The 13637-nt window shown below is 39.8% G+C and overlaps 1 protein-coding gene across 2 annotated transcripts in view; it reads right to left on the reverse strand.

Moving 5' to 3' along the window:
* Window positions 1–13109, reverse strand: part of CCNT2 (cyclin T2) — a 50102-nt gene extending 36993 nt beyond the window's left edge. For both annotated transcript variants that reach the window (XM_082659056.1, XM_082659055.1), the window contains exons 1-2: window positions 12950–13109; window positions 12041–12122 (exon numbers count right to left, since the gene is read on the reverse strand). In XM_082659056.1, the coding sequence (XP_082515182.1) occupies window positions 12041–12122; window positions 12950–13107 (240 nt within the window). In that variant the 5' untranslated portion in view covers window positions 13108–13109. The remainder of the gene's footprint in view (window positions 1–12040; window positions 12123–12949) is intronic.
* Window positions 13110–13637: the final 528 nt, after the last annotated feature.

Raw genomic sequence — 13637 nt, forward strand, 5'->3', positions numbered from 1 at the left:
TTAGGGAGACAAAAGACCTGTATGCAGAAAACTATAAGACACTGATGAAAGAAATTAAAGATGACACAAACAGATTGAGAGATGTATTGTGTTCATGGATTGGAACAATTAACATTGTTAAAAAGACCATACTACTCAAGGCAATCTACAGATTCAGTGCAATCCCTATCAAACTACCAATGGCATTTTTCACAGCACTAGAACAAAAAACTTCACTATTTATATGGAAACACAAAAGACCCCAAATAGCCAAAGCAACCCTGAGAAAGAAAACGGAGCTGGAGGAATCAGGCTCCCTGACTTCAGACTATACTAAAAAGCTACAGTAATCAAGAAAGTATGGTACTGGCACAAAAACAGAAATATAGATCAATGGAACAAGATAGAAAGCCCAGAGATAAACCCACGCACATATGGTCACTTTATCTTTGATAAAGGAGGCTAGAATATACAATGGAGAAAAGACAGCCTCTTCAGTAAGTGGTGCTGGGAAAAGTGAACAGGTACATGTAAAAGAAAGAAATTAGAACACTCCCTAACACCATACACAAAAATAAACTCAAAATGCATTAAAGACCTAAACCTAAGGCCGGACACTATCAAACTCTTAGAGGAAAACATAGGCAGAACACTCTATGACATAAATCACAGCAAGATCCTTTTTGACCCATCTCCTAGAGAAATGGAAATAAAAACAAAAATAAACAAATGGGAGCTAATGAACCTTAAAACTTTTGCACAGCAAAGGAAACCATAAACAACACCAAAAGACAACGCTCAGAATGGGAGAAAACATTTGCAAATAAAGTAACTGACAAAGGATTAATCTCCAAAATTTACAAGCAGCTCATGCAGCTCAATAACAAAAAAACAAACAACCCGATCCAAAAATGGGCAGAAGACCTAAACAAACATTTCTCCAAAGAAGATATACAGACTGCCAACAAATACATGAAAGGATGCTGAACATCACTAATCATTAGAGAAATGCAAATCAAAACTACCATGAAGTATCACCTCACACCAGTCAGAATGGTCATCATCAAAAAATCTACAAACACGGGCTTCCCTGTGGCACAGTGGTTGAGAATCTGCCTGCTAATGCAGGGGACACGGGTTCGAGCCCTGGTCTGGGAGGAACCCACATGCCGCGGAGCAACTAGGCCCGTGAGCCACAACTACTGAGCCTGCGCGTCTGGAGCCTGTGCTCCACAACAAGAGAGGCCCACGCACCGCGATGAACAGTGGCCCCCACTTGCCACAACTAGAGAAAGCCCTCGCACAGAAACGAAGACCCAACACAGCAAAAATAAATAAATAAATTAATAAACTCCTACCCCCAACATCTTAAAAAAAAAATCTACAAACAATAAATGCTGGAGACGGTGTGGAGAACAGGGAACCCTCTTGCACTGTTGGTAGGAATGTAAATTGATACAGCCACTATGGAGAACGGTATGGAGGTTCCTTAAAAAACTAGAACTACCATACGACCCAGTAATCCCACTACTGGGCATATACCCTGAGAAAACCAAAATTCAAAAAGTCATGTACCACAATGTTCATTGCAGCTCTATTTACAATAGCCAGGACATGGAAGCAACCTGTGTGTCCACTGACAGATGAGTGGATAAAGAAGATGTGGCATATATATATATACAATGGCATATTACTGAGCCATATATAGAAACGAAACTGAGTTATCTGTAGTGAGGTGGAAAGACCTAGAGTCTTTCATACAGAGTGAAGTAAGTCAGAAAGAGAAAAACAAATACTGTATGCTAACACATATATATGGAATCCCCCCACACAAAAAAAATGGTTCTGAAGAACATAGGGGCAGGACAGGAATAAAGATGCAGACATAGAGAATGGACTTGACACGGGGTGGGGGAAGGGTAAGCTGGGATGAAGTGAGAGAGTGGCATGGACATATATACACTACCAGATGTAAAGTAGATAGCTAGTGGGAATCAGCCGCATAGCACAGGGAAATCAGCTAGGTGCTTTGTGTCCACCTAGAGGGGTGGGATAGGGAGGGTGGGAGGGAGACACAAGACGGAGGAAATATGTGGATGTATGTACATGTATAACTGATTCACTGTTACACAGCAGAAACTAACACAGCATTGTAAAGCAATTATACTCCAATAAAGATGTTGAAAATAAAAGAAAAAAAAGATTCATAACACAAAACCTAAGTAAAAAAGATATGAAATCACACATTCAAAGAGCACATCACACCCAGAACATAAGAGCATATCAACCCAGAACCACCTAGATTTTTAAGGAAAAAAAATCCTTTGGCCACTTAGGCAAAAATAAATATAAGAAAGTTAGATCACCACCCAAACTGCCAGCAATGCTTTATACCAGAAAAAAAGAAAAAAGCAATTGTTACACATTTAAGATACTTAAGAAAAGAAAGCACAAGCCAAAAATTTTATATCCAGCAAAACTGACCTTGGATATAAAGGGCACAAACAATTATCAACATCCAAGGATTCAGACAATATTGTTTCCATGATCTTCAAGATAACTTTAAACAATCAAAATGACTACAGAGACTTCAACATACGCACTGGTAGTGAACAATACAAATAAAGTTACTTGCAGAACTAAGCTTGAATGAAGATTAAAAGGGAGAGTTTTGCAATGGCTGTTTATGATAATGTAGGTACAACTTTTAAAAACCAGGGGTGAGAGGGGAAAGCAAACAAAAACATTTAACTGTTCTCAGTAATTACACTGGTGGTGGTTATACTGTAATTCTGAGACATGTTTGTGTAATGTGGGATTAACAAGTGATATTGGGATATTTAAATCCTGTCATTCCCACATCCTTCAAAACTAAGATTTTTGGTGTGAAAGAAAGGTCACAGAGATGTAATACAAAAGAGGTTAAAGAAAAGAAAAAAGAAAGAAGTTAAGTAAAAAATGCTATTGTTGCTTGAATCAGAATGAATTCCTAAGATATCTTAAATATATATATTTAAAATGTATATATATATATAACAAGTCCACCTATATTTTGTATAGTTCATATATTTACTGTTAAATGAAAAACAATATGTTGACGTGTATAGTGAATACATATTTACTATGTATTTCCTTGCTCTGTTCATTGAAGATGCCTAAAAACAAGACAAACATAGCAACAATGAGTATCTCCAGGGTCCAGGTTGATATCTTGTAATACCACTTTCTACTAAAAGAAAAAGCAGGGTTTCTTAAAGAAATGGCCATTTCAGCTGTGGATATAAAACATACAGGATGAACCTGGAATATCTTGCTATAACAGATACTGAGGAAACTATCCCAGACTATATGGGTACAGACAGAGTTACCAGATGGTCCAGCAATTCTACTCCTGGGTATATATTCAATAGAAACCAAAACATCTATCTACACAAAAACATACATAAATGTTCATAGTAGCAATATAACAGCCAAACAGTAGAAACAACCCAAATGTCCACTAACTGATAAATGTATATACAAAATGTGGTATAATGGTAGTTCAGCAAGAAAAATAAATGAAGTACTGATACATGCTACAACACAGACGAACCTTGAAAACATTATGTACTAAGTGAAAGAGGCCAGTCACAAAGGACCACACATTGAATGATTCCATTTATAGGGTATGTCCAGAATAGGCTGGTTGGAAGAATGGGAAGAGATGGCTAAAGGATGTGAGATTTCTTCTTGGGGTGATACAGATTTCTAAAATTGACGTACAACTTTGTGAACGTACGCAAAAACCACTGAATTGTACACTTTCAAAGGATGAAATATATGGTATGTAAATTTTATCTCAACAAAGGTGGTAAATACAGGGCAAGAATCAAGTATTTATTCTGCCTTTCCTATATGAACTTGTACCACCGGATGTCCAAATAGTGATGAATCACAACATTTCAGTATACAAATATTCCAATTAATAAATGAAGAAGAAATGACAGAATTAAAGTATCACAACGAATAAAAGGATCTAGGCATTGAATATCGACAGCTGCTAACACCACAAAAAGACAACCAGACATCAGGTGCCTGCTGATTAAAGAATATAACATCACCTGTAGTCCTGCCAAAGGGATCTAACATGAGTCTGATCAAATTTCTGGATCCAACTGGCAATTTGCAGGGAATACAGCAACAAAGGAACATAATAAACTGCACCATGAATACACAGTTAGTAAAACCCAGACAGGTGGAAACTCTACAGGTATAATGTCCTAGGTCCTTCAACAGATAAAATTTAAGTAAAAGAAAGGGATAGAGGGGAAACCTGTACCTTGAGAGATTTAAGAAACCTACCAAATCCTTAATAATGGGAAAGGATAGGACAGTTTTTCTATCCCTTTGTGGAGGGAAGGAAAGGGTTGACATTGGGATGTAGCACATGAAGGCACTTCTGGGGTAGTTAGCAAAGTTCCCTTGTTTGATTTGAGTGGTAGTTACAAAGTTGTTTACCTTATAATAATTCACTATGCTATATATTTAGTGGTTTTACATGTTTGTGTTTCATTTTGTAACAATTAAAAAAAACCACCTCCTCAGCGCTTCCACTGTTGGGGGGCATGGGTTCGATCCCTGGTCGGGGAACTAAGATCTTGCATGCCACGTGGCATGGCCAAAAAAACTCAACCAACCAACGAAACAAAAAACATAAAAAACCCCACTTCATTTCATATACGCACAGTTACACTACAGCACTAAAGAATACCAAATAGATGAAATAGAACAGGACCCAAAGGATAAGGTCAGAGAATCAAACAGAAGTGAAAGAGTGGAGTTATCTGGGGAATGGTTTATGAAGAGTTGTAACGTCAGCTCAGTCTCACAACCTGACAGGTCAGGATCACATGAAAAGTGAAGGGAAAGCACCACATGGAAAAATAGGGATGCACAATGCGTAAATCCTAAGATTGATATATGGCTGAAGGAGGAATTGGGGCCTAACTCAAAAGAGGACTTCACTGGATTTCACCCAATGAGAAAAGCAAATCAAAATCTGACAGTATTTTCATTATTCACTTGTATACTCATCTCCTCCTTAGAAATCACTGGCATCAATAATTAGTGTGCCCTATTTCTGAAACACATTAGGAACATTTCTTAAACATATTAGACACAAGCGAGAACTGCAGCATGCGATCAGGCTAGGGATCTAGGTTCAAATGCCAATCACGTAACGGCTACTTTCTGGACAAGTAACTTAGTAATTGCATGTTTCCTCAGGAGGAGAATACTTCAGCTGCCATAAGTAAAACGCCTATTACATAGTGGGATTTTTAAAAAAAAAATAAATTTATTTATTTTATTTCTTTATTTTTGGCTGCGTTGGGTCTTTGTTGCTGCGCATGGGCTTTCTCTAGTTGCAGCGAGTGGGGGCTACTCTTCATTGCAGTGCACGGGCTTCTCATTGCAGTGGCTTCTCTTGTTGCAGAGCATGGGCTCTAGGTGCGTAGGCTTCAGTAGTTGTGGCATGTGGGCTCAGTAGTTGTGACTCGCGGGCTATAGAGTGCAGGCTCAGTAGTTATGGCGCACGGGCTTAGTTGCTCTCCAGCTCGTGGTACCTTTCCGGACCAGGGCTCGAACCCATGTCCCCTGCATGGGCAGGCGGATTCTTAACCACTGTGCCACCAGGGAAGCCCTACAGAGTGGGATCTTAATAAATTTTCATCCACACAATTTATAGTTGAAAAGGAATTTAGAAATCATCTAGTCTAATAATCTCAAATTTACAATCCAGGAAACGTGTTTGGTCAGTACATATCATTTTGAACATAAAAGATACAGAATACGTCCATTATCACAGAAAGTTCTACTGGACAGCCCTACAGTATTTCCCAGTAGCATTAATGGATTTTGAACATAAGATTCTTCTTCGACTAATTGCTTTATTAAATTAAAAAGCAGAAGCATAAGTGAGCTATAATATAAACAACCACTCAGATTTCAAAGACATTTTACTTTTGTAGGTAAAAGAATTAAACATGCTGATTTAACTTCTACAAAACGGCCAGTGTACAGTCATCTCTCAGTAGCCACAGGTGGGGGATTGGTTTTAGGACCCCTCCACATTTACCGAAATCCATGGATACTCAAGTCTCATGTAAAATGGCATAGTAATGGCATATATCCTACGCACATCCTTCCTTACACTTTAAGTCATCTCTAGATTACTTATAATACCTAATACAATGCAAATGCTATGTAAATAGTTGCTGGTGTGGGGTAAATACAAGTTTTGCTTTTTGTAAATGAATTTTTTCCCAAATATTTTTGATCTGCAGTTGGTTGAATCCACAGATGCAGAACCCACAGACATGGAGGGCTGACTGTATAACAGATTATGAGACACAGGGGAAACATCAAAATTTAAACGAACAGTCTTCAACTTTAGCAGGCATCAGTATCACCTGGGAAGCTTGTTAAGGTAGAGGATCCCAGGTCCCACCACAAATATTCTGATTACATAGGTTTAAGGTACAGCCCACTAAAGCATGTTTTAGAGGAGCATCCTGATAATTCTCATGCCGAGCGTTGGTGAATCACAACTGGCACATCACAAAAGCTTTACACATCAACTGCTTTTAGTGAAAAATTTCAGGGCTATGAAAAGATTCCTAGTAACAGATACTTGAGGCAGAAATACTGATAACTGCATCAACAATGGAGTCTAGATCTGGGTGCGATTTTTAGCTTTTGTCACTCAGCTGCTGTGTGACTTCAGACAAAGTGTTTAACCTTTATGATTCTTTTCTTCCTTATCTGGGGTAAGAAAGAGAATATCAACCTTAAGTAAGTGTTCAGGAACCACATACCAAAATAAACCTAACAAGGTAAAACAAATGTCAAAACCCAAGAATCTCTTCCCATGAAATAAATAAATAAATATAGGTAGACATTTATCTCCAGATAAACATAAAGGTAATGAAATAAAGCAAAATTAAAGGCTGGCAGATTTGAGTAACAAAAAAATTTATGTCAAAACCTACCATAGGGCTTCCCTGGTGGTGCAGTGGTTGAGAATCCGCCTGCCGATGCAGGGGACACGGGTTTGTGCCCGGGTCCGGGAAGACCCACAAGCTGCGGAGCGGCTGGGCCCGTGAGCCATGGCCGCTGAGCCTGCGCGTCCAGAGCCTGTGCTCCGCAACGGGAGAGGCCACAACAGTGAGAGGCCCGCGTACCGCAAAAACAAACAAACAAACAAAACAAAAAACCCCCACCATAAACAAAATTAGAAGCCAAACTACTAAAACATCTTCTAATATGGTAAGATTCATAACAAACTCAAATAAGAGGCTAAAAAACACATTAGTACTTAACAGAAAAGCAACATTTATTAATGAGCTAAATTTAAACTTTAAATTTTAGAAATACCAAAAAGTTTCCCTAAAGCCCCCAATTAGAAGATTACAAATGTGATCTGTGTTCTTATGGTCCTTGAAGAACTACAGATGAATAGGCTATTTCTTACTAGAACAGATAAAATTCACCAAACACTCAAAATCAATCTAGTGATAATAACATAGCTTTTAGTCTCACTTCTTAACACTTTAGGAGGTTTACCCATGGTTTTTTCAACCTCAGCACTACTGACATTTTGTACCAGGTTAACTTTTTGTTTTGCAGGAATATCCTATGCATCGTAGGATGTTTAACAGCATTCCCGGCTTCTATCCACCAGATGCCAGTAGTACCCCTTTCCCATCTGTGACAACCAAAAATGTCTCTAAACATTGTAAAATGTCCCTTGGTGGGCAAAGCTGCCTCTGGTTGAGTTACACTGGGTCAATCTATACTATCCTTTTCTGGTGCCATATTAAAAATTACTTCTCCAGAAACAGCCACATCTAACCCCAACTAGGACCAGTCCAATTCTGTCTGTTCTCATATTGCTGTTGTGTGCTGGATCTAAGAATTGTGAAAAAAACAGACAAAAACCCTTTTCTGTGCTGAAAAAAATACACACATATATGCTTGCACAAGCAAAAACTATTTCTGAAAGGGCACACAGAAACTGTGCACAGCAAATGCTGTAGGGCAGGGGGCTTAGATACCTGGATGGGAGGGAGGTTTATCATATCCCTTTTTCTACTGTTTTCATTTACCATGTGTATGTTAGTTTTCAATAATAAAACATTTAAAATGTGTCTATGTGGGGAGGATGAATATAGAGGAAAATGTGGAAGAATTCACTCAACAGACCTATGAGCAACAAGATTTGATACATTCTATTGACAAACTATTGCCAAATACCAACTTTATGTGAGGTACTGGTGAGTATAGCCAAAAAAGAAAGGAAACAAAACCCCCCCTGTCCTTTTGGGGCAGGGAGGTTACATTTAACTTTATCTAGATTCCTATGTTTGAGAGGAATTTAGGGCTTTCACAATACAAATTTAAACAAAATCCTTAACTCACCAAATTGCCCAAAATGTTATTCTTTCACAAGTGGCAATTGGTTATGACAATTTTATGAGCAATCTGAGTATAAATAAGCAACAGCTGGTGTAAACTGAATGAAATCTACCATTAAAAAATCTTGAATAAATTTCTATGCAAAGACTATTAATAAAAATTAGAATGGGAGAATGCTTTATTATCAGATAAAGAACAGGGATTGTGGGCACTTTTCTAGAGAGAAAAGAATGGCTTTCCTTTAAATCACTTAAGTCTTTACAGGGGAAGAAACGAATGCAAAAAGAAAATCTTTAAATTTTCAAGTGGTATCTACTAGTCAAGAACCAAGCCAACTAAGAAAGATTAAGACTGCAAGCAAAAAGTGGTAATCAAATTTTAGCACAAGCAAATACAAGTTCCTTTATGTGTATCAGCTGACTAATCTTAAATGTATTAAGTGAAACTCAGATATGACATAGATGGTGCATTCTTAGATGTCATCACAGTCAAAAATCATTAGTTCTGAATACTGCCCTTAACTTATTGTGTACTCTTGAGACATTAAACAAAGCTACATTTAAATTTGGCATACTATAATGTTTCAACTGCTGCAGCTCAAAAAAGAGGCAACAGAACTAAAGAAAGAGAAGATTAAAATGATCACACAAATTGGAGAGAGATATGAGACTAGACCATGACCAACAAAAATACTAAGAGTGTGTTCATTACAACCTTATCTTAAGAGAACTCAAAAGACTTGGAATTAATATAAGAAACAAATGCATCATAAACTTGACTAACCAAACTAATGAACAGAGTTTCTAGGAAAAGCTGGGTCAATTATCTATTCTACGACTGACACTGGGGAGGATGCTCTCCCACAGTACATACTTTGTGGAGGCACTACTGGTTCCAGGGCTTTTTTATATACTTCATTAGATTTATCTTGAGCTTGATCCAGCAAGGCCATTCTTCAATTACTAATCTCAATTACATAAACCTCACTGCATCCAGTGAGCAAAGAATAGATTTATCTAATTAGGTTACATATAAAAGTCATTTCCTGCTGGTAGCCATCCAACCTTCTAAAAAGAGAAAGTAACAATGATAAACGACAGCTCTGTTGACACTAACTTTTAAAATAAGACCAACTTGACCTTTAGGGGAGTTTTTTATTTTTAAATTTGTTAATGTGAAAAAATAAAATAAAGCCACATAAATATTTTTAAATATTTTTACATAATGAATGCATATTTATTATAAAACTAGATATATGTTGTTACTAGCATCTTTAAATTGAAGCTTGTTATGGTTTAATTTACCGAATGGTGTTCAATTTACTTAGTGGTGGAGACTCATGCTTTTTTAAAGTCTACCATGACATTCCATTATAACCTTGTAAGAAAAATTTTCCCAGTGATGTCAGGGAGTATGAATTTGAAAGTGACTCACATTCAATTTGAGACCACCCCCTTCACCCTAAAAGAATAGGAAAAAAAAAAAGATAAAAGAGTGAGGCTGTGCAATTGATGCAAGTGTACCAACACAAATAAATATTAAAACCACTTTTGATAAAATAGCAAAGGTAAAAAAGACAATGGTTAGATATGAAGGGTGCAATTTACTTCTCAAAACAGAAATTAGCATCAGATTTCAATTATTCTAATAATGACTCAATGCAAAACACTGAAGTTTGCCTTTATACACACAGAAGACAGAAAGTAGGGTAATAAAAATGAATACTCTGGCTTTCTTATTAAATGATGGCATTTAAATAAAATAATAAGAGTTAGAATGCAAGTGACCTGGGCTTCACCAGTCAACTTAAGGTTACAGCCGTGAATTTTGGCTGTTAAGTAAGGTTTTGCTTTAAAGCACATCAACCAGGCCATAGAGACAAACTATGAAAGACGGAGGGTTCAAAAAGAGAAGTGTAGTCTTGTGGTGAAATCATTACTGAAGTAGAAAAGTAAGCAAACAGGACATCTGTAGCCACATCAAGAATTTCCAGGGCTGGGCTTCCCTGGTGGCGCAGTGGTTGAGAGTCCGCCTGCCGATGCAGGGGACACGGGTTCGTGCCCCGGTCCGGGAAGATCCCACATGCCGCGGAGCAGCTGGGCCCGTGAGCCATGGCCGCTGAGCCTGCGCGTCCGGAGCCTGTGCTCCGCAACGGGAGAGGCCACAACAGTGAGAGGCCCGCGTACCGCAAAAAAAAAAAAAAAAAGAATTTCCAGAACTATTTTGATTTGTGATTCCTACCAGCATATTCCAGGGCTACTTAAGGGAAGCCACACTTACATTAGTATTCATCAGTTCACTACTGCCTTAGGAGACAATTTAAATAAAACTGTATTTCTCTCAATCTAAATGTTATACCAAAAAGGCTTCCTCTCTCTTCCCTAACACTATCACTGACCTAAGTTCTGTGTACAAGAAATAACTGGAAAAATATAAAGAGCAAGAATCAAACAGATTTAAAAGATGAAAAGTAGAAGCAGTGGAGACTGCAAGAAACCAAAATGTATACTGTTTAATATAAACCTATATGCCAATCTGATAAACCAAATCAGATTTATGATCAGAAGAGGTTAAAATAGGAATCAATCTAAACTATGAAGCTTTTCCTTCCAACTAAAAAAAAGGACCTTTTCAAAGACTGTTTTCTTAAAAGGTCCTAATGACAATCCACAAATTGCATAAAGTCTTCCAGGGTCAACTTTTCCACACTCCTTTCAGAATAGCATTCTATAAATAGCTGTGAGCAAAAAATATGGTGAGAAATAAGGTAGAGCTAAATATTTCTAAACAATACGCAATTTTCTTTGATAACAGGTACAATACAGTATTCGTGTTTCTCTGAAAAGAACAGACACCGAAGTGCCATTTTCATAACTTAAAATGAAAATTTCAACTAAACGCCACTACTAGTTTGTCAAAATTTACAGAATATGTTCCAAATCAGTACTTTAGTATTGGAAGGTAAGATTTACTTCAAACTAATTGTACATACACAGACACACCTCTGACATAGTATTTCTGAAGCAAGACACCATTCAAACCACCAAAAATTTAAGTAGACAACTAATGCTAAAATGTGATAAACAAGAACGTTTTACAACTTAAATTTTGTTAGCAAATGAAATATTTCTGCTAAACATTTAACTCTTTCAAAGGGTCATTTGAAAACAATGTTACAATTAAACTAAGCCCAATTCACCGTATTTGAAGCAATGAGTCCAATACAATTAAGATGTACAACAGAATGACTGGGTTTTCTACAATTACATCGTACCTATAAATTGTTCAAATGTTGAGTGTAAAATTTAAATGAATACCAATGTAATAAATACTCTTTGAGAAGAAAAATGCTTCTGATTTATCTCTTAGCTCAAAAGACCTGGCAGAGCCTGACACAGCGCCTGGCAGCTTGTCAACACAAATTAAAAAAACCAACCAACCAACCAGAAACCCCACATTTGAAGCAAAATGTTTATCACGCGATTCACCTTCACTGTTAACAGAACATTAAATACAATAGTAAAATCCACGACCAACTTTTTTCTGCGTATCGATTATATCTTAAAATTTGGTTGTTTCAAAAACAGATTAATAAAACAATACTTACATTTCTATTGAATTTGGTGAAAGAATGGTGCATGTAAAACCTGTGCATATAAACAATCGCAGTGTTTATCGTAAGCTGAGAGCTGGAACGTTAACATTTAGGAAATATCGGAGAAAAACAAGATCTCTTTTCCAAAACAATTTTGAAGGAAAATTCCCGATCTACGGTTCTTTTCCAAGGCCCCCGTTCACTCAAAACCAATCCCCAAACTGTAATAATAAGGAACTAAATACCCACAGGATGATGGCGTGGGGGCTGGCGAATCGGAAAGGCTCCCCACCGAATAAATAGCCGGAATAATAACAAACGCCGAGCATTCCGCTCCAATACTGCTATTAAGCGAGCCCAGGAAGCATTTATCAATGGCTACGACTAAACCCAAAATCAAACAGTTGAAACACGCGCGCGCGCACCCATGCAAAACCATGCCAGGAACATGAAGACGTCCCGTGCGCTCCCAAGGTACAAGTGAACCGCCATCAAACCGGCGAGGAGAGCGGGGAAAGGCTGCAGAGAACACTTACGCCTTTCAGCATCTCCCTCCTAGCTCTCAACCCCTTCTCGGACTAAAAGTAGAAGCAGCCGCCTCTTTTCTGCGATAATCCCTAAGATTTCCCTCTCGCCCGGGCGGCACTCCCATCCCCCGCCGTCACTACGCGCGGCCCCAAACAGATTACACAACGCAGCCTCCCAGCCCGCATTCACCGGACTCCCTTTCTCCTCCCCTCCTCCGCTGCCGGCCGCTCGGAGCCTCCAGAACTCTAGCCTGTCTTCCCTTACGGCGCGGCCGAGGCCCAGGAAAGACCGAGGCGGCGGCGCCATGTTCGCGGGGCACCAGGCCCGGCGACCCGGCGAGTAGTGAGGGGGACAGGGCGTGAGAGGCGCAGGGCCAAAAATAGGAAAGGATACACATTGAGACGCTGTCCCATGTCCTGGATGAGGTTGGCCGCCTGCTGGCGGTACGAGAGCTCTTTATCCGCCTCCACTCCGCAGCGGCGGCTCGGCGTGTTCTCCAGCTGTTCCCGAGTAAAGAACCAGCGAGAAGAAGCTCCACGGCCGGACGCCATGACACTTCCTCCTCCGCCCGCTCCCTCACCCACCCCCCGCCCCTCCCGGCTCGCGGACACCCAGCCAAGGCCGCGCGACCCCGCCCCACTCCGCTCGCCGTAGACCGCGCACCACCCTTTTTCACCACCGCCGCCGCCCGTGCGCGTGCGCGGGGGCCGCCCTACCGGCTCGCCCTAGTCTTTTGCTTTCTTTTTCCGGCCCGGGCCTCGCTCTCGCGCACGGGACCACAATGCTCCGCGCCGCTTGTCATTTGGAGGCGCCCAAAGGTGGGGGTAGGCTGGAAGGGAAAGGTCAGCGCGGTGCATGCCGGGCCTAGGATTGGCTGGGAGAAGGGCGGGGAGGAGAGACGAGAAAAGGCTGGTTTTGGGTCGGGTGGCGAGAGACGCGGGCGGGCGGCTGCGCCGTGGGGCCTGGGCGTGGGCTCTGAAATCCCGGCTGCTTTTTGGGCCGGGAGTCTGGCGGCGGTTTAAAAAAGAGAAGAACTTTCCTCTGTCGCAGTCGCGCGGCACATCCTCCATTTTCCTCTAGC

The sequence above is a fragment of the Grampus griseus genome, assembly GCF_964374135.1.
Source record: "Grampus griseus genome assembly, chromosome: 7".
Lineage (NCBI taxonomy): Eukaryota > Metazoa > Chordata > Mammalia > Artiodactyla > Delphinidae > Grampus > Grampus griseus.